The sequence below is a fragment of the Astyanax mexicanus genome, chromosome 16 (assembly GCF_023375975.1).
Source record: "Astyanax mexicanus isolate ESR-SI-001 chromosome 16, AstMex3_surface, whole genome shotgun sequence".
NCBI classification, from domain to species: Eukaryota; Metazoa; Chordata; class Actinopteri; order Characiformes; family Acestrorhamphidae; genus Astyanax; species Astyanax mexicanus.
This window is the reverse complement of record NC_064423.1, coordinates 19704456-19730100: the sequence shown is the minus strand read 5'-3', so window position 1 is coordinate 19730100 and position 25645 is coordinate 19704456. Positions and strand designations below refer to the sequence as shown.

The 25645-nt window shown below is 37.5% G+C and overlaps 1 protein-coding gene across 8 annotated transcripts in view; it reads left to right on the top strand.

Annotated features, from left to right (window-relative positions):
- Positions 1 to 25645, top strand: part of LOC103044346 (cAMP-specific 3',5'-cyclic phosphodiesterase 4D) — a 140264-nt gene that overhangs the window by 78865 nt on the left and 35754 nt on the right. The window contains exon 1 of one of the 8 annotated variants that reach the window (XM_007233151.4): positions 4476 to 5602. The exons of 6 other annotated variants lie outside the window; for them this stretch is intronic. In XM_007233151.4, the coding sequence (XP_007233213.3) occupies positions 5523 to 5602 (80 nt within the window). In that variant the 5' untranslated portion in view covers positions 4476 to 5522. Of the gene's footprint in view, positions 1 to 4475; positions 5603 to 22887; positions 23933 to 25645 lie in introns of those variants that run through there. One more of the 8 variants, XM_007233150.3, reaches the window with a different exon arrangement.

Sequence of the window (25645 nt, the reverse complement as noted above, 5' to 3'; positions counted from 1 at the left end):
TGCTCAAAAAATTGCCATTTTTGTAGTGATTACCAATACCCCAAAGCAAGTAAAACTGACCTTTAAAAAAGGAAATAGTACATAATCAGTATTTTGTAGGCCCTGCTCTGGTCTTGAAGGTTGCTGAACTGTGAATTTCTAAAGGGGTGTGGCCACTGTGTTGTTTTGTCTTGTCTGCAAATTTACAAAAAAATTAAGTAATTCTCCACAACAAAGAAAAAATAAAAGAAAAATAATCGATCAGTTCCATCAATTTTAATTGAGCCCATCAATTTAATCGATCCCATCAATTCTATGTTGCGTGATCATATCATTTTTAAAATTGTCCTCCAAAAAGAAGGCTTCAATCCAGTCATCTATCACAGGGGTTCTTAAATGGTCTCAGCTCAGGACCCACATTTTCTCATGGTCATTAAGTCACGACCCACCTGAATAGGGTACAAATCAAAGTAATTTTGAAAAATAGCCTTCTAAAACCCATTTAGATGCATACGCATACAAAGTGAATTTAAGAGTAAAATAAAAATATTCTGTTTACATTCTACAAAGCTATTCAAAGGGCATTCAGACACAAATAGCATTTCAGTATAACAGAATGAACAATAAGAGCATTTGTTTAAGAAACTGAGGAGGAACATGACATCTACATGTATAAAAGTTTCTATCAAAAATATCAAAAATACACAAAATAAATAAGGCCACAAAATTAGATATTTCACTTCTCTGCATATCTCTGCATTCAGAGAAAACTAGTAATAAACTCTCCCTGTCTCTTTTTTCCCAATGTAAAAGACAAGTTCAAAATAACGTTTTACTTTTTTTTTTTTTTTTTTTTTTACAAGCCCAGAAGTTGTCCATGACTCACTTTTGGGTCCAGACCCACCACTTGAGAATCGCTGATCTATCAATCAACTGTGACATCGCCTGAATTTCCACACTTCTTCATCTTTTCAGTTTTCTGACCGCCATCGTGTTCTGCATGGAGTCAGATGAAAATAAAACTTTTTATCTAAAGACCAAATAATGAACACCAAACATGGGTTTTCTCAGTTATTCATTAATCTTGTCGCTGTTGTATTTTTTCCTATTATTGAATAAATAAAAATGGCCTAAATGTATTTTTTCCTTGCTTTAAAAAAAAAGCTGACAATCCAACAAAGCACTGTCAATTTCCATCAACAGTGCAATTTGAATGATGAGTTTACTTTAGCAGTGCTTTTCTAATCATAAATATACCTCAGAAGTGCTTTTTTAATGCTAAATATAGCTCAACACTGCTAAAATGGAGGAACTCCTCTGTTCTTCCATTAGAGAACACACTGATATAGGACATAAATTAAGCTTAGCTCATAATGTCATTGTGCGTAGTAGTTATTTTGTCTTTTCACTAAGTAGGCTGAATATTTTTGTTGCCAAATATTCTGTGCATCTGTAGGATTATGTATGGCACCTTATTTCAATAACAGTCAAAATAACATGATAAATAATTTGTATAGGCCTTTTTATCTAATAAAACCTGTATCATCCCACCTTCAAAGATATAGAAATAGAAGCAATTGAGTGATTAAATTATCAGTTAATCAGTTCCATCAATGCATATCCATGACATTACCTAAATATCCTCAGCCCTCATCTTTTTCTATTCCTTACTAGATCCCTCAAAACACTTCCAAAATAAATTATATACTGTATGTGTTTTCATGTAGACTTAGATCTGTTTTTTTTTCCTTCTAGTGGGTTGCATCTCTATGTTTATAATTGTTTCTGCTGAGGTGGCTTTAGAAAAACAGCCCTCCCTTATTTCAACCATCACTAATCTAAATAAAAGCTGTAAAACTGCTCTCAAAAGCTCTTTCTCAGATCTTTCTGTGCAGGCCATAGATTAAGCCTTTCATAGGTTACACAACTCAAAGCAGTTGGACCCAAGCTTCCAATCCATGCCACGTTTGCTATCATATTGTAATTTAAATTTAGTAAACTTTTGATATAAAAAAAGAAACAGGAAATGAGATACCACTGATACGATACAAGTTATCAGTATCGAGATAAAATCAGCACGGATGAATATGTATTGAAAGTAAAAAAAGAATGCGTCTGATCCGATAATAAATCTAGCCTGAAGTGACACACTTATGCTGTGATGTGATTGAGTTAGTTGTGTGTTTTTTCCTGTGGGGTTGTAAAGTGGTTTAAGTGGTTTGAGCATGATAGCCTACTTTTAGGTGCTTGTCTTTAGAGAAGTAGTTCTATTAAAAACAGCTTATTTTGAAGCTTAGTATTTTTTAAAGAAAACCTGTAAGATCAGGAGATTTTATATTTATATTTATGGTTTAAAAATAATATAATATAATACAATAATATCACTTTTGGAAAAGTATAATTACTACAGAACAATCAAATGTCAAATTGTTATATGCTCTAAGGACATAACTTCAATTCATTCAGATATTTTACTGTTTTTACACTGTTATTTAATGTAGAAAAAAAATATTTTATTTTCTGGCTCAGTATGCCAGAAACTGCCAAATGTAACTGTGCTAAAGCAGGCACATGCTTGTTTTTTACTTTGATTGATAGATCTGTGTCTTACAGCTTGTCCGGAAAAGGTGTCTTAAATCTTTGACTGCTTGACTTGACTATAGGTGGAGCCCTGAAGCAGGGAATAAAAATCTCTATAGTACTGCTTTAAATGAGTAAAAAAAATCCAAAACCTTTTATCAGTGTATGTCCTCACTGTGAAATTATTTTCACCATGTGTTTTATGGGAGAGGTCTTACAGGGTTACCTTCTAGACTAAGTTGGTGCCTCAAGATGTATTTATACTCACTTTATGTACTAAAGTGAATGCACTTCTAACGCTAAAGATTGTGCAAAAATACAAATAAAATGATTGCTTTTTCGAATACCGTCATGTAGCTTACCATCAGCTGACGGAGCCCTGAGAGAGCACAATTGGCCTTGCTCTTTCTGGGTGGGTAGATGGTGCTCTCTCACCACATCACTCCAAAGGGTGATGTCGCTCAGCACAAGGCGTCTGTGAGCTGATGTATCAGAACCAATCGCAGCGTTTTCCTCTGAGTGCGCTGTGATGCTACTCTGCAATGCTGCATCAGCAGCAGTTCGAACAGAGGCGGTGGCTGACTTCACATGTATTGGAGTAGGCATGTGCTAATCTTCCTCCTTGTGGTGTTGGGGCATCACTAGTGATGACTAGATAGAGTCCTAATGAGTGGGTTGGGTACTTGGCTTTGTACATTGGGGAGAAAAATGGGATGTTAGTTAGAAATAAATGTATACAAATACAGATTAAATACTTACAGAGTATAGACAGTATTTAAAGCAACAGCCTGGTCATTTTTGGTGAGAATGTGTGAAAGACAGAAGAAATTAGTTTCTCAGGGGGATGTCTGTGAAAAATATTTCACACTTTTACTCAGTGATAAAACTCTTGCATCTGAACTGCAATTGAAAAAATATGGCTTTCTCGGTCACATGACATCTCGTCCAGTAGCTCCTGCCTTTCCACTCGCTGTTGTGTTTACTTTGATCTCCATGGAAACGCGCACCCAAAGTGTAATTACGGTGCATGGCAGTGGACAAATAGCTATTTTATTAAACGTAAGTTGACGAAACTCAGAGATGTGCTTCTGGACGGGACTAAAATTAGCGGAGGACCATGGAGTTCAGTAAAAAACAGTAGATCATTCAGCCTGTAATTTTCTCAGAGGACATCTGAGAAAAACACATACATAGTCGTTCTGGATCCCCCCATAAAAAAAATTCCCTAGGACCCCCTGAGGATCTAATCATGTCTGGATAGGGTGACAATCTGATATCCCCATGTTTAATGTTAAGCATGAATCATTTTATTCTCTCACTGGTTATGTACACGTCAGGTTTACTGTCTTAGTCATCTATTCTGATTCACAAAATAAAAAGAGCTTCTTTCGGGAACTCAGGTCTACTTCAGGTGAGTGAGCATGCTCAGTGCGGACAGTGCAGACAGCCCTGTTGGTGGCTGAGTAAGCTGTGGTAGAGCTGAAGACAAAACACAAGGCCTCCCTCCTCTCTAGAGCGGGATGACGCAGGAGAGGGTTGAGAAATGGAGCTTGTCAAGGTTTTCCATGTAACTCAGTGAATGAGTAAGATGGAGGTGTAGGAGGAGAGCAGCTGTAGACTTGCACTCTGAGTGTGTGTGTATGTGTGTGTGTGTGTGTGAGTGTTTATGTGTGTATGCATGTCACAGCAATGCTCCGAGTGTATGTTTTGTGTGTGGAAGATTCAGGGGTTGTTATCGGGTTACACTGAGCTTCTTTAGCTTTCTCTACTCCCCCTTTCTTTTTTACTCTTTATTCAGCCCACCATGTTCCCCCTCATCCCTTATCAGGGCTAACAATGCACAATGTGGTTTGTGTGTGTGTGTGTGTGTGTGTGTGTGTGTTGCTAGCGCCTCATGGGGATGCAGTGTGCTTCCACGTGTTAGGCTGGGCCAGTGCAGGCAGGCAGAGAGGAGACACCCAGTGCTAGCTCCAACAAGTCAGGATGCACACACACTCGCTCACACACACACATTCACTCACACACACACACACACCGTCACAGCGTGTGACTCTGGACCACGCTTCAGGCTGACTGTGTTTCTTCTGGCAGCTTCACTCCTTCTCTTTTGTACGCTACTGGTCCCGGGCAGCACAGGAATCTTTGCCTTCTTTCTCATGTTCCCACTCTGGTCCTCCTAGGCCTTTCACTCTCCTCTTTTCCAACTTTGGACACGCAGCCAAAGCAAAACAAATATGGAAACTTAGCGGGACCTCATTCCCCTAATGCACGTCTCCTGGGACCCCACAAGAAAGGTCGACGCTCCGGCAACTCTTGTTTTCCCTTTCGCTCGCTCTCCCAAACTTCTCTCATCGACTCACGCAAGAAGGAAAAGGTCCATTTCCTCGCCGGGATTGGGAAGAGCAAGTTCTCAAAAAAGTGCTGAGCAGCTTCTTGGAGTTCATGGCAACCAACATGTGAAGATCAAATGATCTTCAACCGAAGCTTGGGTAGCAAATGGCTGAGACTTGTTCAGGAAGTTCTCCTCACTGCAATTGTTGACTGCAATCAGCGTGACCTCTCTGTGGAGCTGGAAGCTGGAGTGTAACTCTCCGCAGTGAAGCCTTGAGAATACAAGAAGTTCTCACCCGTGTTTTCTGGATTACGAGGTTGAAGATCAGGATACAGGACTTGGAGAACCGGAGGCCTTGCTAAGATTTATTTATTGATCAATTCATTCAGCCGAAGAACTGAACTTTCTCTCTGCTGCTGAGCAGGTCGTCTGACTGACTGCGGACTGCATACCTGACCAAAGCTTCTCAGCCAAGTTTCTTCTTGGCCACCCTTTCAAGCTCTTGAGTTACTGATGATTTTTACTTCCTGCAAAATGTGCCTTTATCACTCGAAACTTGTAAGGCGAGTGCTGCTCCAGGCTTTGCGATAAAACGGCTGTGGTCTTCTCCACTGCGATCTCCACTGAAATCATGCACAAAGATCACCGCTTGCCCCGGAAGAGTTCGTTGTTCAACTTTGGTTCAGGTCGGAGAAGGCACTCCTGCATTGGGTATAGTATATGTTTAGTATGTAATTTGTATATTTGCCTGCTGAATTGTGTTAATTAAGTTCATACTCCTCTACATATCTATTAATTCTTAATATTGCTAAAGTCTCAGGTAGTTTTATTTACGTGATCTCGGAACTTGCCCTATTTTACTAAGTGTCTTCTTCTTCCTTGTTGGTAAATAGAACCTGTGGAACCTCATGACCACTTTTTAGCAGTTTTGTCACTGTTGCCCGAGTCAAGGGATCTGTGAATGTGTTCTAAAAGGCTGTTATGCAGCCACTTAGCAGTCAGTCACATCATTCCTGTGCTGAGGGAGCGAAGGGCAAATTGAGTCTTGTTGCAAATCACAGCCCTGTGGCAACGTTTTCTCAGTTTGCTTCATCAAAGTCAGGCAAGCTGTGATGTCACAGTAGCTGCTGGTGTAATTCTAGGTTTCTGCTCTGATTGATTGACGGATATTGAAAATTGCAGTGCTTTTGAACATGCTCGTGGGTTGTGAAGGGGAATATCTGGGTTTGAATTATCATGCTTCACTGTGACACAATAGAGATTTGCTATATATATATATATATATATATATATATATATATATATATATATATATATATATATATATATATATATATATATATATATCCTGTAAGGTTGCTGATAATGTTTTTATGTTTATCATTGGACATCAACAATTTACTCTGTACAGACTCATAATAGAATAAATACAAATAAGGTTCATTCCAGAAAGTTGTGATTTTATGTCACTGTGTTCATAAAAACACATTAATATCTCTCCTTAAGGGAATCTGGTATAAATCACTTTATCATTATTTTATTTATTTATCATTTGTCAACTGGTTTGGTTAATTAGTAATTTATCAGGTGAGCTAATGAAGAATTTGATAAATCCTTACTTTCTTCAAAATTTGATGACTTTCATTACTTATCACTGCTGTATCTATATGCATTGTTCTATTGCATTTAGAAAAAAACAACTTAAAATATAGTCTTGTTTGATAGTTTTTTATTCTATTTTTACAGTTTTCACATCTTGATATATTGTACATCTGACAGCCTTTACCTTATATTTTGTTAATTATATTGTTAACACAGAAATGTTTTTAGCTTGACTTCTTTTGAGAGTTTAGAAGGTTTTATATGTCTTCTGTAAAGTTGGCATTTTGGATATACAAGGTGGTTGTCTGACAGTTTGTCTGTTTTTATAAGTGTATGAAACGTGTATAATGTCTGACCTGACATTGCATAAAATGTGTGTGTGTGTATACACTGTGAGATGTGTGGGCTAATGGGGAGATGTGGGATCAATGTTAGGCAGCTTTCAGCACCAATTGTGTGTGTATATGTGTGTATATGTGTGTGTGTGTGTGTGTGTGTGTTTGTGTAAGTGAGTGAGTGAGTGAATGTGTGTGTGTTGTGGCTGTGTGTGTGTGTGTTGGGGGAAGGGTTTGGTTTGGATGAAGACACGCACCATGGTCCCACTGTCAGCCTGGCACAGCAGAAAAGCAGTGATGTCAGAGTATGACAGAATATCCAGTGCACTGGTGTTCACATTATTATAGGACACAAAGCGCAGTGTGTCCCGTTGTCTTGGCTTAGCTGGGGTTCGTTTTGTGGAATAAACAGTCTTTGTAAAACGTGTGTAAATTAAGCTTTAAAAACACATAAAATATCTTTTAGTATACATTAGCCTGAGGAAAAATTAGATTAATTCATATTTTGTGTGTATTTGTGTGTATATTATCGTATCTAATGAAATGTGTATCTCCAAAACAGCAGCTTTACTGGAGAGAGATAGAACCTTTTTAACTTTCAGTGAAAGTAAATGTAAAAAGAGTTTTTTTCAGATAATTTTTGAGAATTTCTACTTTTTTTTATTTTGACACAGCGTACGGGACAGTTTACATGTATATATATAGTAAACTACAAATTGACCAAAATGATTGAAGCTTTTCATTGGACCGGGACGATATGTAGGTTTGTGTATTATACAGTAATAGTACATTATATTATAATTACAGTGAGTAATCACTACTATTACTTATTGTAGTAAATTTACTCTATCATTTACCTTGTATTCTCAAAATTCAACCTAAAGACATATGAACATGTTTTTCAACTTTGAAAGCAGGTCTTTCTGTCATAGCTACATAATAAGATAAAATACTAAAAAATATAGAATTGATTTATTTTATTCAAATGGCATTATTACTGTATCACATGAATGCAGAATTTAAATAAAAGGTAGGAAATAGATTTACAATACAGAGTAAACCATGGTAGCACAAAAGAACTTGTATGAAACCAATATAAAAACAAAAGTTTACTTTAGCAAGCAGATCCCCTACATTTTTATTAAACAATGTGCAAAAATAATTAATATGTTTCAGTCAATTCAAATGCAAAATATGAAATTTACTGCTGTATCATAGAGTTCTTTACAGGATTCCTGACAGAAGCAAAACAGTTCAATATCGATATAAAAAGGATAAACATGCAGTGAAGATTATTGGTTGTCAAGTTCTATTTTCAGAGTATTTTATCCTTTTTAGTATCACAGATGCTGTGAAGTGTCATAGATGCTTTAATTTTTGCACTAGAAGTGGCATAAAGGTATCCAAAAGCAGTGTGTAAGACTGGTGGAGGAGAACATGCCAAGATGCATGAAAACTGTGATCAAAAAACTGTATTATTCCACCAAATACTGATTTTCCTAAACCCTTAAAACTTTATGAATATGAATGTGTTTTCTTTGCATTATTTGAGGTCTGAAAGCTCTGCACCCTTTTTGTTATTTCAGTATTTCACTAGACAATAAAATATTGCTATGATTGGCAGCTGCAGTCAAACAGGGCTAATCAAATGAATTAGACACAACACCAATCTCCCTCTGTTATTCCTAAAGTAAAACAGACAGATGTAATAATAAAACTGGACACGGCCAGCTGGGTTATTATTAGACGCAGCCTTTTTTAGAGTAAGGCGGGCCTGCTCTCCCCAATGGACCCGGTTTCCATCTCTAATCTCTTCCAGATGTGCTGATGTCACAGGCACATGGAACCATCAAAGCTGGAGCCCTTCAAAGTCCATGAGCCTGAGCATGAGGGGGCTGTGATTTGATTATCCACCCCACAAGAGTCCAGCAATTCCTTCAGAGGCCAGGCGGCAGCCTTCAACATCCGCCCATCCACCCACCCCCCATCCCCTTCAAAAAAATCCATAACGCCCCCCATACAGCCAAGGAGTTAACAACTACAAAGAGGTCCAGCAGCTGATGGGATTTGGAGATGCCGTGTGAACTTGGGGAAAGGCTGCTTATGGATCAGACCCCACGCTCCACTGACGTCAGCGAGGCATACGCACATGTCAAGAGCACGCAATGGTTCAAATATATTAGCATTTAAATTGCTCACCCTCTGACTGGAAGCTTTTTACCAAACTTTATTGTAGGCCTGAACATGTCTTTACTGTCTTAAAAAAGACCCGTAATTCCGTTCCAAAACCTAGACTACAGTCGACGTGAGGCAGGTCCTTGTTAGGACTAAGGGTGTTTTCACATCAGCATTATTTGGTCCAGTTAAAACAGACTCTGGTGTGAACCAAAACCACCAAACTGAGACCTGTGAGAGGACATGTTCTCAGGTCTAGTCACAAATCCAACTCTCAGATATATTTCTTATATTTGAGCTGAATAGCTGTTCAGGTGCAGTTTATCCTGATTTATTACGCAAATAATCAGTGCAACTATGATCAAACACTGTCCGTACTGCTGCTCCAAGCTCAGTTGTTTTCACATTGAACATGATATAAGTAGCACTGCCAGCTCATGCTCGATTTGTTTATTTACTAACTCCCACACTAGACAGCTTTGACCAATCAGCGGAGACAACGTTTGTACCTCGTTTGTTGCGACACATTTTGTTCCACTTGTGATGTTCCTTGTCTGAAGCAAAACCAAAAAAAGGTGTGAACAAACTTGTCAACTAATTCGGAGCAGAGAAAAAAACTACAGGTTTGCATTTTCAAACTTCTTAAATTATTTACTGATATTAAAATACAAATAAAGTATCGTTAAGTGAAATGTACGCTAGCTTGGTTAGCATTTGCTATGTAAAATGGCTCATATTCCAAAAAAGTACCACTTAGTACAGTTAAAAGTCTTTCCCCCGCAGTCACTCCTAAATGTTTTAGATTATAAACATTTTAATATTAGTAAATTAGTATTTAATATTAATAAAGACAACACACATAAATACAAAATGCAGTTTTTTAATGAAGGTTTTTATTAGTAAGGGAGAAAAAAATCCTTACCTTCACAGTCCTGTGTGTAAGTGTTTGCCCCCAGTTAAAACATAACTTAACTGTGGTTTATCACACATGATGAGTTTAATTCCTCTAGCCACATCAGGCCTGATTACTATAATTTATTTAGCTACAACTGATATTAATCAAGATATCACTTAAATAAGACCTGCCCGACAAAATGAAGTAGACATGAAGTAGACAAAACATATATCCAAAGCAATTCAGGAACAAATAAGAAAGCAATTGAGATCCATCAGTCTGGAAAAGATTATAAAGACATTTCTAAAGTTTTGGGACTACAACGTACCACAGTGAGATCCATTAACCACAAATGGCGAGAACGTAAAACAGTGGTCAACCTTCCCAGGAGTGGCTGCCCAACCAAAATTACCCCAAGAGTGCAGCGATGATTCATCCAAAAGGTCACAAAAGACCCCACAACAACATCCAAAGAACTTCAGGCCTTATTTGCTTTAGTTAAGGTCAGTGTTCATGACTTCGGCACTAAGAAAAAGCAAAATAACGGGCAAATGGCCTGTATGGCAGAGTGCCGAGATAAAATCCACTACTGAGCAAAAAGAACATTAAGACTCGTCTTAAATTTGCCAGAAAACTTCTTGATGATCCCTAAGGCTTCTGGGAAAATACTCTGTGGGCTGAAGAGTATCATACTTACAGTAAAACATGGTGGTGGTAGTGTGATGGTTAGTTTTGCTGCTTCAGGACCTGAAAGACTTGCTGTGATAAACGGAACCATGAATTCTACTCTGTCTACCAAAAAATCCTGAAGGAGAATGTCTGGCCATCTGTTTGTGACCTCAAGCTGAAACGAACTTGGTTTGTACACAGAGTACAATATATAGATAAAACAGTAGAAAATAGTATATAGAATAGAACAGATAATAAAATATACTCTTACCTTATTGCACAGTCAAGGCATCTAAGGTGTATCTTTGGTTTTCACCATTAGTAGGACAATGAAATGGCGTACAGTGGCAGTGTATGACGCATCTATAATACATGTAATTCCAAAAATGCACTCCATGTACAAAACACATGACTGTACACACATAACACACAGGATTGATAATGCAAATGGATGCAAATGACAATATGCAGTGACATAAAAACAAATGAGTACAGCACCGTAAATAAATAAATAAATACACACATACATACAACCAGACTCCAAGAATAACAGTGGTAAATACAGATTGAGGTTAGTGAAGGTAAATATTAAAAAATATACAAATGTGTGTAATGCAAAAGAGTAAGGGCCTAAATAGACAAACTTTGCAAATCTTATGTAAACCAAAAAATACATAGTACAGGTCATTTGAGGCCCTCAAAAAAGGCCTGAAAGCTTACTGGAAAATAATGCATTTATCCAAACCTGTCCTAGTGGTTGGGATGTGTTAAGCAGAAATTAAGTTAGAAAGTGAGGTTGATTAATCAACCAACCATAATTTAATTTTCCGATTTTTTTTGCCTAAATTTGACAGATCAGATAAGGACAGGTCAGATTTGTTCAATGCTGTGTGGACATGTCACTTTTAAATGTAGTTCTACATCAGGTTTAATGCATATTTATGATAAAGTCTGTTCATTCGGTAGCCATGTAAATACGTTCTGCATCTAATGCCACTGGACAGTATTTTTTAGCCATATTCTACACTGATGAAATCTAATAAAAATCTCATGAACAGTTTGTGAACTTGTGTGTAAACAAACCAAACAAAAGGGGGGAAACACTCCCAAGTGAAGAAACTCATTAACAAATCGTTCACAGATGAACTACATCTGTAAAAAAAATACACTTCATATATAAATCACATCACTGTATACACATAACAAACAGGGAGGGTAATGCAAATGAATGCAAGTGACATAATGTTACAATATGTAGTGAAATTAAAACAAATGATTAAAGTACAATACCAGAAAATGGAAATAAATAAATAAATAAATAAAACCAAATTCCAAGAATAATAGTAGTAAGAGTGAGGTCAGTGAGGATAAATATTTAAATATACCGCTCTGGAAAAAAATAAAAGATCACTTAAAAACTATTTATTTTCTTTGATTTCACCAAATTAAAAACCACTGCTTGAAATTTTGCACCAGGTGTGGCAAAAAGTTATATAAATCAGTGTGTAAATCTGGTGGAGGAGAACATGCCAAGATGCATAAAACGGTGATTAAAAAACAGGGTTATACAACCAAATATTTATTTCTGAACATAATGAATATGAACTTGTTTTCTTTGCATTATTTGAGGTCTGAAAGCTTTGCATATTTTTTTGTTATTTCAGCCATTTCTCATTTTTGCAAATAAATGCTCTAAATGACAACATTTTTATTTGGAATTTGGGAAAAATGTTGTCTGTTGGTTGTAGAATAAAACAACAATGTTCATTTTACTCAAACATATACCTATAAATAGCAAAATCAGAGAAACTGATTCAGAAACTGAAGACATTTTTTCTTGTTTCTATAAATGTATTTAATGCAAAAGTGTAGGGCACAAAAAGTTTTTTTTTTTCAGCTTAAAAACTGACTACTGTTCTGATGCTTGCATTAGATCTCATCATCAAGGGGGGCTTTTCCCCTAGCATGTTGACCCTGTGTAACCAGCAAGCTGAAGCTTTATTTATAAACAGATGCCATGTTGAGCATCACAAACACTCCCATTCATATCTCATCTGGTGACTGGTGTCCCCTGTGGGGGTGACATGCATTAACAATCAATGTGTGTGTATGAGTGTGTGTGCTGTTTTAGGGTCAGATTCATTCACTTTATAGACATATACACGTCCGTAACATTTATGATTGTGAACCATCAAGATCCGATCAGAGCAAAAAAAATGAAATTGAATAATAAGGCTTGTAATGTGAACACAGCCTATCAATATTATTCAGATTTGTTTGATTGTGATATTAATAGCTTTAAGTGATGGCCTAGGACTTACAGGCATGGTTCAGTTAAATACTTTATTGAAAAGTCTTAATTAACACCCCTGTAGTTTCTAATGGCCTTTTAACGCCAATTTCACTGCTAATCTGTAAAACACGTTCAAGGTCACCGTTCAGATTCACACAGGGAGAAAAAGACATGCCTATGGTCCTTAGTGAGAGACAGCAGCCTCTGTTGTGGGACTCTCAGTGCTTAGCTCTCTCCTTATAAAGATCTATGCTGCTGGGTACCCTTCCATCAGATAAAAATGATTCAGAACATGAGGTCTGGCGTTATTTGGATAGTCCCTGGTGGATGGTCTGCAGATGCTTGGACTGTTAATAAACTATCTGATGAAACGTACTGTGCTTGACTGATACAAATATATTACCATAAAGGTTAGGGTCGTGATCAGAGGCAGGAATTAGATCAGGATCAGGTTTGGGAGGAAGGTTTCTACTGCTTTTTACTGTTGCATTAAAAAAGGTTAGTGTCTCCTGCTGTACTTTACAAAAAACAGTCAGAAAAACAGCTGCAATAAAAGCAATTTGCAACTAAATCACGTGACTGGGTATAAAACAGCATTTTATAGAGGTAGAGTCGCTAATAAGCATAACCAATGATGGGCAGAGATTCATTAGTCTGTGAAAAAAAAAAAATTAATAAATCAAGATAAATTTGCAAAGTTTTAGGATATCGCATCATCTGCAGTCTTTAGAAAACTTAGAGAAATGTCTGTGTATCACTGTGTATCATTAAAAACAGGCTGTACTGATTCTGGGCTGGAAATAACAAACTGCATGGGCTCAGAAACACTTCCAGAAATCATTATCTTCGAACACAGTGTGCCGTGCAATCTCCAAATGCAAGGTAAAGCTGTAATCAGGCAAAGAAGAAACCATATGTCAACACCGTCCAAAAACACTGCCATCTTCTGTGTGCCAAAGCTTTTGGATGCAGTTTGTCGCATTTGTTGAACCTCTGCCCATTTTTACTTCGGAAACACTCTGCCTCCATAAAACGCTCATTTTATACCCAGTTGTTGTGTGAGTTAGTTGCAAATTGCTCTTTTTTATTAGCACCACTTACTTTTTCAGCCTTTTGTTCCTTGTCCCAACTTGTTTTATGATGCGTTGCTGCAAAATAAGTTCAAAAATGAGTTAATGCTTTTAATGAAAGCTGATCTGATCATCCGATACGTGTTCTGTGTTCTATTGTAAACAAAATAAGGGTCCATGAGATTGGAATTGGAATATAAACATAAAATATACTTACTGTACCAGTCAAAATGCAGACACACTATTATTTTCTTCATTACACAACAAAACTATGAGAGTTGAAAGTGTTAAATAAGCCAAAATATGTTTCATATTTTACATTCTTCAAAGTAGCACCTTTTGCTTTGATGCAAACTTTACCCATTCTTGGCATTTATTCTCTCAGTCAGCTTCATGAGGTAGAACCTGGAATGGTCTTAAAGGAGTTGTAGAGGTGCTGAGCTGGTGTTGACTGCTTTTCCTTCACTCTGAGCTTCAACTCATTTCAAACCACCTGGACTGGGTTTTTATATCAGATGTTTGTGAAGAAAAAACACTTTTTGTCTTCCTTTATAGTTTTTAAGTCTTTACTATTAATATACAATGTAGTAAGTAATACAAGTAAAGAACAATTATTAATAAGAATGTGTAGATGCATTCAATCCTTGTATCTATTAGAGAGCAAAATCAAAATACTAGTTCACTAATGGATAATAGTTCAACATTTGTTTTCATACTTTAAAATAAAGGGTCTACAGAAGGTTCTTTGGTTGGTGTCATAGAAGAACCACCTTTGTTTTCTATACATCCATTTTTGGTTTAAAGAAAATCATGAATGTGTACAGCCTCTGAACTGGGAAAGAACCTTTACATCTAGTGAAATGTTCTTTGAATAAGCCATTAAATTAAAGTTTATAGACAGAGTTGTTAATGGAGCAAAAGGTGGTCCTTCTAAGGCAGAACTCAATGAACCTCTTTGTTCAAAGCACCTTTATTTTCAAGAGTGATGAAATCTGTATTTATCTTGTCTATTTGTCATTTTATGTAACAGGTTTATTGCTTTTTTTCCACTGGTTTGCAGACTCATTAAAATTCCAGGTGAATATTCTTTCTCCAAAAGTCTGTTGATAAAATGCATTCCACAATAGTGTCACTTGTATAGACACTTGTAATAGTAATGGAATCGTATGCAAGTCGTGCTCTATTTGTCTTTCAGTCAACACAAACACACACACACACTCTCTCACCAAATGCATGCTTCACTGGTGTTAGCATGTACTGGAAAAAAGGAGTGAGACAATTAATAAAACGATAACAGACTGTGTGAGAGGTCCCAAAATAACATCCAGAGTCTGGAGCGGATCCCAGAGTGCGCGCAGCAGTCTGATTACGGCATCTGCCTGCGTCAGTGCCCCATCCCACCACAGCACGCCTGACCTTCCAATCAATCCCCTAATGAACAAATCCAATTCAAACTATATCATCCTGTTCCCGCTGTCTCGTATGGCCACGTCTGTGTAGGCCTGCATTTATAAAGCGTGGTGCAGCGTAGACTGTCTCCGCTCTAACTGCTGTTTAAAATCCCTGAGAAAGCACAGTGTGTTCCTGTAGACTGTGTGCTAATAAACACAGACAGCATAAGTGCTGCATCTGCAAGCGCTGACGTCAAGGGAAAGCGCTCTTTTCGGGAAAGAGAAAGTGTTCTAAAACGGCGGAACCTTTGAAGCCTGATTTAAGTTAACTTTCTTGGTTTGGAGTTGCAGTTTACTCGGTGAGGAATTTGTACTTTGTAATAGTGACCCCTTCTGGTTGAATTGAGAATTCTTCAGTGATTCAACAGTGATGGACAAGCAACCAAGGCAAGGTGTTTATCAGCTGTATGAGTAATATGTTGAAGGTCTGAGTCAGAGTTGACGCAGTTGATGAATGTACAGATATACCAACTCATACAACCCATATACCAACTCATACTTTTTTGTTTTACTGCATGGATTGACTTTACTTGGTTCAGAGATTGACATCATGTTCAAATGTGTCAAAATTAGGTAGAATTTCAGATACTGACTAGGGTTTAAAATACTTCTGTAGAAGTTCCGTAGATGTATAAACTCAAGCTTTTTACTCAAGTAAAGAAGTGCTTCTTTCAAAACTACTTAAAGTATAAAAGTAAAAGTAATGTAATTAAAGAAAAAATGGCATTAAGCACAAAAGCTTAGGCTGCACCACACATTTTTTTCTAAAAGCCATAAGGACTTTAATGTTCTATTAAAATGTTAAAAGTTAAAAAATTTGGGATGCAAAAGAATAAATGGATGAATGGATTTTAGTACAATGCAAATATATTAAGGAAGCTTAGTTGGGACATTTCCCTCGAGTTCTCTTGAGTCTCTGCTCGGATATAACATCTTCATACTAGACTACATACTACATACATCTGCTATGTTCTTGCTATGTGAGTGTGACATAGCGTGATGTGCAGGTGTGATGGATCAGTATAAACCAGTAGGGTGTCAGAATGGTATATGTTTATACTTGATGAGTGATATTGCCCTAAAATAATAATAATAATAACTTTTGTGACACCAGAATTCTTGGCGATATGATAAGAATCGAAGTTTTTCTTTAATACAACAGTTACAAACATTTGGTAGAAACAAAAATCTGTAAACTTAAATAATAAGGTAACAAAATAAAGCACTTTAAAATCTTTCGCACTTTAAGGCGCACTTAAAACCAAAACTCGTCAGTGCACCTTATTATCCTGTGTGCCTTATGTATGAATTTTACCAGTCAGGTTGTAAGGAGTAGTAAAGCCACTCCGCTGAAGTGCACTACACTGTTGAAAATTTTGTAATCTATCTACAATCTATCTAAGCTTACTGTAAATAATTAGTATTCTTATTATGTTTTTCTGAATTTCAGAAATTATAGCACAATTACTGGTATTGTGAACATTACAATATGTTCATATCCCTAAAAGAAAAAGTTTAATGTATTACTGCCTGTTAAATCTAACCCCAAACGTAACTCTAACCTTAATATCAACTCAAAATCTAAACCTAATTTACAACGTTTTCAGTTTGCACATGATTCAATTATATATTTTTTTAAAGCATTTGTAGATTATCTATAGGGAAAATCAAAACCAAGCATAACTATATTCTAAATGAATTTTTATTTATTTTTCAGCATGATATTGTAATGTAAAGTAGTTGCTGGGTTGAGTGTATGAGCTGTGAGTGTGGGCTGATGCCTGGGCAGCTTGCTGGTTAACAGAAGTAGGTTAAGTGTGGGTTAGTATATGAGTATACTGATGAATGATGGGAGGAATATGTTTTCATTTTAATAAAGAGCCTTTCACATGGCTCCGAAGTGTTACACGTTGGGTGAATTCATTATTTTGAATTGGGTCAGGCACATGAGAGTGTTTCTCAGAGCAGTGGGTTGATCCCATGAATCACTGAGACACAGGGAAACAGCTGATGTATGTAGCACACACTGGGGGGCACTGTTCCCTTAGCCAGGGGAGATCTGTACTGTAACTCCTGCCTTTTACCTTTCAGCACTATGCACTTCAGTACTGTAGATTCTACAGCTTGCGTTGGGACATAAGATTGTGTACACAGGTTACATCTGTACATGTACTATAGCAGCAGCACATGAATAGGGTGTAGAAACAGATTTAAACTATCTGTTTCTACACTCTTTAAAAAAAATAAGAGACCACTTCAGTTTCTGAATTTTGCTATTTATAGCTATATGTTTAAGTAAAATGAACAAATAAAAATATTGTCATTTAAAGCATTTATTTGCAAAAAATGAGAAATGACTGAAATAACAAAAAACATGCAGAGCTTTCAGGCTTCAATAGTGCAAAGAAAACAAGTTCATAATCATTTATTTATCAAGTTTTAAGAGTTCAGAAATCAGTATTTGGTGGAATAACCCTGTTTTTTAATCACAGTTTTCATGCATCTTGGCATGTTCTCCTCCACCAGTCTTACATACTGCTTTTGGATAACTTTATGCCACTCCTGGTACACAAATTCAAGCAATTTAGCTTGTGATCATCCATGTTCTTGATTATATTACAGAGTTTTTCAGTTTGGTAAAAACAAAGAAACTCATAATTTTTAAGTGGTGTCTTATTTATTTATTTTTTTAGCTGCAGCCAAACCAGAACCTTGTTTTACACTGTGTGACCCATTTATTCTGTTTGGATCAACAGAAATGACCCAAAATGGCATATGGACATTAAGTGTGAATGAATGAATGTTTTCACTTCTCCTCTATCATTATCATTTCATAGATGATTTTATAGTTTTGTGACATAATATTTCTTTATAGTTTTGTAGTGTCTGGCACTGAACTATATCATTCCATACATTCAGCTCACTGAACTGTTAAAGCTACAGTAGTTATGAGGTATACTGATTAACTCTGAGAGAACGTAATTGCAACACTGCAAAAAATAAAGGTGAAATCTTCCTGAATCCAGGCTAAATTTCCAAATTTAAAAACAGTAAAAAAAAATTATAATTTTACTTATTTCGGTTAAGACATAATTACATTACATTACATTACATTACATTACATTACATTTGGCAGACACTTTTGTCCAAAGCGACTTACAATAATGAAGTACAAAAGTAATATGAATTAAGATAACCCATTTTTAGATAGGGCTTAAAGGAGGTCGAAGGGAAATAAAGGGATAGAGAAGTGAAGGAGGGGAAGAAGGAAATGGGGTTAGAAGTAGTTAGTGTGTTAGAGGTGTTAGGAGAGTAAGTGCTCTTTGAAGAGCTCTGTCTTCAGGAGTTTCTTAAAGATAGCGAGAGATTCTCCTGATCTGGTAGTGGAAGGTAGTTTGTTCCACCATTGGGGAACTCTGTATGAGAACAGTCTGGATTGCTTTGTGTGAATGTTTGGCAAAGCGAGGCGACGTTCATTGGAGGAGCGCAGCGGCCGGGAGGTAGCGTAAGCCTTCAGGAGTGAGTGCAGGTAGGAAGGAGCCTGTTCTGTCATCACCTTGTAGGCGATTGTAAGAGTTTTACATAATACATACCGGTACATAATAAATACATGTACCATTTTCAAGTTTTTTTCAAGAAAAAAATACAGATACACATAATCTTTAAGCCTTTTTTCATTCAATTGAACAGATAATGCTGCTCTTTCTTATGCAGAAATGCAGATAATTTTGCTTTTCTAAAAAGTAGTGTAAATATTTTAGCTTTTCACGTGTAATAGTGCTTTAGTTTTCCCCATGAATTTATGCAGATGTTTTATTATTTTCTTTCAAGAGAAAGTGCCAATAAGTTTGCTTTGACCATGATTTAAAAATTCAAAAGTTAATGTGTGTAAGTTATTTTATAATTATAGTATAATGTACAGGAAAAATAAAAATATAAATATCTTTTTTTTTTGTGAATAATGCAAGCAAAGTTGTGGAAAACATCTTCACTACATGTTGTACATGTCTAGAATGTTTAGAACGAAGTTAAATAATCTTGTAATATTCTGCGTTTAAGTTGTTTTTTATTATTTAGTTGTTTTTTGAAAATGATTGTTGATATTAAAATTATGTTTTTCAATACCTTTTTTATACTTTAGCTAGATTTACAGGATTTATATGATTTCTCTAACCAGGATATAACTTCTACAGTGTAAATCTTCTAAATCCAATTGTAACAGTTACAAATAGGATTAGAAATGCGCAGTAAACTCTGAATTGGAGTTCTTTGGATATGGAAAATGTTAGCTACTGCCACTCGGCCCCCTTTTCTCTGAATCTTTCTGAAATGGAAACCTAGTAATAGTAGTCTGTGTGAAGTAAATGACCTGTGACGGTATAACCCGTGTGTGTGTGTGTGTGTGTGTGTGTGTGTGTGAGTGTGTGCAGTATGCGAGAATATTTTTACATGCATGTATGAGTGTATGTGTATGTTGTTCATATTAATGTGAGCTCTTCTTAGGGGGTCTGTCCCCCTCTGCAGTGTGTGGTTGAGCGTGAGCCGGACGGGGAGAAAGGCACCCCTTCAAGCCCCCACTAACACTTCTGCCTAAGCAAATATTTATCCTCATTTCAGCAGCGCTCCGTTTCAGCCCTGGGGGAACTGGCAGCTAAAGTCCAGTGGTGTAATTAAAGCGGCCGGCGGAGTCCAGCGCCTGCTCTCGCCACTCATCGATTTCACATGTATCTCAACCCAGGATGAAGGTGACCTGCACTGAGGTTGATGATTTTGGTTTTTATATTAACCAAATTAACATATCGATTGATGATTGATCAGAGTTAATCTCTGGGGGAGGCATGTTGTTTGTCTGTCACTTAGAGCGTGTGTATTGAAACAAAAAAAAATACTTGTGTAAAAACATGTATACAATATTGTTACCTGAATGAAATAGAATATAAGTATAAAAATATACAGTAATATAAACAAAACAAATGATAGGTAATCCACTTGCAAATTACAAGAAAATTCAAAGACAAAATAAGCTTTTACAAAGCTTCCGTTCAAAAATTGGTTTAAAAGATCAAGTACTGGCTACTGACACTGTAACTTCAATTACCATTCATTTAGGCCTAGTTCATGATGCTTCAAGAAGCTTCACTATAGTAGACACAAAACAACATTTAAAGTAATATTTTATGTTTCTTGTTATTCCTTGTTCACGGTTCTTTTAAAGGTTTTAAAGTTTTGGGATTTTGGGGATTTAGGGCCCTTTCTGGTGAAAATAGGTAATTGCCCCGAGCATGCAGAAGAATCATTTTAAACTGGGCGGGTGTGATGCTGTCTCCTTTCAGAGCGGATGAATCTGATTCCAGCTTATGTTCAATCAAAGACAGAGAGCACGCTCAGTCAGAAACTTCAACTACACACTTTGCTTTTATTATGAGTGAATAAGCTACTGAGGTCTGGGTTTGCCCTTCTGAAGTCTCCATTGCTCCACCAGCTGCTCACGTTCAATAAAACTGAGCCGGATCCTCTTTCAGAACTGTACTTGTGACCTAAGTACATAAAGACATGTGACGTGGCCAGAAGAACTCCTGTGAAAAGCGACCGACACCCCAGTTTTTAGAATAAACACAATATTTCCTCCCTTCTGCCTTCAGTTTAGAAACAAAATAATATGGACTGCAACTTAGTTTATGTTTGGTTACTTCTTGTGACTTGTATCTGACTTGTAAATAAGATTTTTACCCCATGCCTTTTTAGCCATGGTTGTCAAATGTTTCTCCTGTTACTCAAACTAAAATCCGATTGTGGGATGAACTATGCAAATTGATGCACTTTTGATTCTTAATTGATTCTTAGTGTTTTGTTTGTATAAGGAGGGGTCTAGGAGAGACAGATGTCTTGGCAAAATACCGACTTTTAACTCAACAATGAACAGAATAAAGAATAAAATAACATTGCTGCTCCTGTAAATGAGCTACTGGTGTTCCCTCACATCAGTTTACTTTGCTGAGGCTCACAAAGAGTCACAGATAAATGCGTCAAAGTCAGAGCACACCTGCATCTTAAAGGGAATGGCAACTGGCACACTGATTATTTTACGTAACACCCAAACCACATCCATAATTTATTAAGAAAATCATGCATTTTCTTCGTTTTGAGCCATGCATGGCGTATTTTTGGCGCCCTCACGATTCCGAAGACACGCAACATTAAATTCAGCTGTGCGATCCTCAACTATAAATCGTTACAATAGGGCCCATAGTTTGTTTGTTATTTATGTGGCTTGGCCTTATCCTGATATAATCTGCCATCTTTTTAGATGAATCAAGAAGCACTTACTATAAAATAAAGCCAAATTGATAAAACTGCTAGTATACTCAGAAAAGTGGATTATCCAGACCTCAACATTGTTGAATGTGTTTGAAAAATTCTTGCAGCCTCTATGTAAATTTCTGTTAAATATGTTTTGCATTTAAACATTAAATAGACATACATTTGCACAATGGTGTACATTAAAAATATATACTAAATGAGAAATGCCAAATGTTATGGGTCTAATATCATGTCCATTAGACTCACTAAAGCTAAAGAACGGGGCACTGACCTGCAGGAAATACGCGTGGGGCCTCCTTCATTGAGTGTGGATGTGATTTCTAGATTGTGAAGATTCTTGCCAGACTGCTCTGTCCACTGAGGATGGAAATGTAATGTCCTCTGTATTTTCAGAATACTCATGAGGAATGTTAAATACCTGTTAAATACCTGCAGAACTGGAATTTCAGCCTCACTTGCAAAATAACACCTCACAGTGTAAGCAGGTGTGGGTGTTTCCAAACCATCCCCTGAGGTTACACTTCTTTATGATAAGTTTATGTACTGTTATCCCGTGACTTTTGGGCTGTCTGTGTGTTTTGTTCACTTTAAGTTAGTTTAACTACACATGATGTCTTGACGAGGCAAAATCATCTTAACTTATTTATTTCACAGTTTTCTTTGCATGCATCTTTGCGTGTTCTCCTCCACCAGTCTTACACACTGCTTTTGGATAACTTTATGCCACACCTGGTGCAAAAATTCAAGCAGTTCAGCTTGGTTTGATGGCTTGTGATCATCCATCTTCCTCTTTAGTATATTCCAGAGGTTTTCAATTTTAAATTTTTATCTCATCATTTTAAAGTGGTCTCTTGTATGTGTGCACACTAGTATAGGGTAAAAGTCTATACATATGACCACATTCAGAGACTTGTGTCTGTTTATGTGTCTGTTCTATATATCTGTGTGTGTGTTGTTTATGCTGTCCCTAAATGCATTGAGTATGTGCGTCTGGATTCTCGTGTGTGTGTGTGTGATTGTTTTGTGGCCGGGGTGGGGATTTCTCTTTTTCTTTAACAAAAGACTAAAGAGTTAATATGCTGGAGACATTCCAGGAAGACTGGAGCCATTCATCCTGTGGGGGTCCACCCCCTTCACCCCCCCTAGGGCTCACTGACCTCACTGTGTTCAGTTGGCAGTTGTTCAGGAACACATGAACACACGTGCACGCAGCCGCAAACAGACACACACACCCACATACACACACACACACACACGCCCGCTCTTGCGAGCACACGCATGCATACACTCCATATCGGGTGAGCGTGCTGGCAGGAGAGGCTTCATTCGCTTATGAGTTCAGCTGTCAGAGGCAGCCGGAGCTGCGAGAGGGAGCGGAGAAGGGGGCGGGGGGGGCCATTCAGGGTAAGACAGACGGGTAAGACGTAGAGAAAGAAGAGGGGGAAAGAGAGAGAGAGAGAGGGAAAGAAGAGTGTGAAGCAGCTCTATAGACTAGCACTATTAGAAACACTATGGACGACCGGCAAGACAACACAGGAAGAGAAGTGACCAAGAGGGAAGGCAATGCGGCTTTCGTTTTCTTTCCACTTGTGTCTGGATGGTGTTAGTTCGCTTGCCCTTTCGCGCTCGTCAGAGGCATGCGTCTCGCCCTGCACTCGTGAAGCCCATTGTGCCAGCTTGTGCTTGTTTTGCAGTAGCTTGTGCCACAGGAATCAAAGGGAAATCCAAGCATCTTTTCAGGAAGAGGAGAAAAAAATACAATAGAGTAAAAAGGACATGTGACACGACGACACAGCACTAAAGCAACAAACAAGAGTCTTAGACAACCTGCTTTCCTCTGAGGATGAGCGCCAAGACTGAGACAAACTTCTTCTACTTCAAGGTTCCTGGGCTGACTCAAAGTGGACTGACTTACTCATGCCACTGTGGCTCGCCTCCTTCGTTCTTGTTTCGTGACTTGGGAACCGAAATGGGAACCACATGTGGCTTGGATCGGGCACGGGCACATGAAAGGAAAAGGTGAAGAGCCGTGCCGCGAAAAGGAAAAGGCTGGAGAACAAAAGAGAAAGGAGATAAGGACATCATAGTCCGTGGAGACAACCATGAGCTTGCCAACTAACTGTGCCTTTCTCCCTCCTGCCGACCGCTCGTTCAAAGTGCGGAACGGCAGCATCTGCGGGTCCCCGTACGCCGTCAACCGCCCCATAGACATTGTGCAGAAACGCAGGCGGTAATTCCATTCATTCCTTCTTTAATTCTTTCTTTTTTCCTTCATGTCTTGAAGAGAGTCATGTTTCTGAAAAGAGAAGCAGGAAAAAAAGGAAAGGATATGTGTCAGGTTTAAGGCCAGCAGATGGTGTTCCTAGAGGTACGTCAGAAGGTGGCTTCAGTGGTGTCGCCTCACAGTGTATCGGCTGTTCTTGAATGCCGCTTCTGTGGTTACTTCAAATTCCAAGTAGTACAGGTGTTGTATTTCTGTCTAGAAAGCTTCGTTCTTCCTCTTCATGCATGTGAACATACACAAATTGGCTCTATAGCACAGGTGGATGCATAAACAATTCACTATTCCAAGAAGAATGCTTTGCATCTCCTGTTTTTTTGCATTGCTACAGGTGCACAGTTAGTAAAGTGCATACTATTGGAGTTACAGTGGGAAAAAAACTAACAAAAACTGGCTGAAAAAGTAATTCCTAAACTGCAACACTTGAGATAAATTAGATTTTATTGCCTGCTATGAGCTTGTTCAAATGTGCTAACATACCAATAGAATGCCATAGTAAGTTAATTCATCTAAAAGATAGAGCATACATTTTGAACAGAAGTTGTTGTTGGTGTTATTATTATTTAAAGAACAAAAGAAATTCATTTTAATGATGAAAAAAAAAACAATGGCTCTTCACAGTGTGCGTCTAGGTTGTATAGGTGCCGTTTCGCTTGATTGTTTTCCTTGTCCGCAGGCTAATTTTCAGATCCTGCTACTAATTTGTATATTTACATTAGCCAACACTGTATCTCAGTGCACACTGCTCTCTACTCTCTACACTGTTCTGTCCCAGTAAAAGTGGAGTATGTCCTAAGGCAGATCTAAAGCAAGCTATAGCTTGTTGATCTGAGAAGATACTAATTTTAAGACCTCAGGGACAAGCAGGAAGTGAGACTTATCCTGCCATTTCTAAAGCACATTTTACAACCCCCTCTCTTCCTGTCTAATGAGTGAGGGTCCATCTGGTGTAATGTTCTTTGGATTAGGGACAGTTATTTTGTCTTTCTAAGTGATTTATCTGAATTTCTGAGGGTGTTGACAGATAAAGTCAAGCCTAGAAACTGTAAGACCTGTAGGATAATAGATACGGTTATGGGGACTGACATGAAAGCAGGAATTAGCATTTATTAAATGTAAGCAAGTATTAAATGACTAACTATGCATTTTGTGGAATTATCTTTTGAAGCTTAATTAAGATCCAGATCAATTCCAGGCTTTATTGATTTCAGGTTTCTAAAACTACGATACTGAACTAATCAATGGAAAATCCTTGCAGTCTTCTTAGAAGGCCTGATTCATTTTAGTTCATTTTTATTTAATATAATCATTCTTCTTTTGAAACTGTGAGATCACAGTAAAAAAGACAAATGCAGTGACATGCAAAAAGTTAGCAACATGTAAATCCACCATCGACCAAGTTTTATCTGAGAGGATGGCTTAGAAACACCCGCTAATGTAAGTTTAATTAGGATTAATAGTGGGTGCAAGACGGATAGGACATTCCAAGTTTTACAGGCATTTAGCATTCTCCAATCCATAGTGTGTATTAGGAATATGTCATAAAAGGTATTACTAGCCATAGTGGCAGTGCAGTGAGTGGTAATGATCATGACCGATGGCATCTGGCTAGAGTTGTTCATGCAACAGGATAAGTGTCAGGAATCACTTTCAGATTCAATG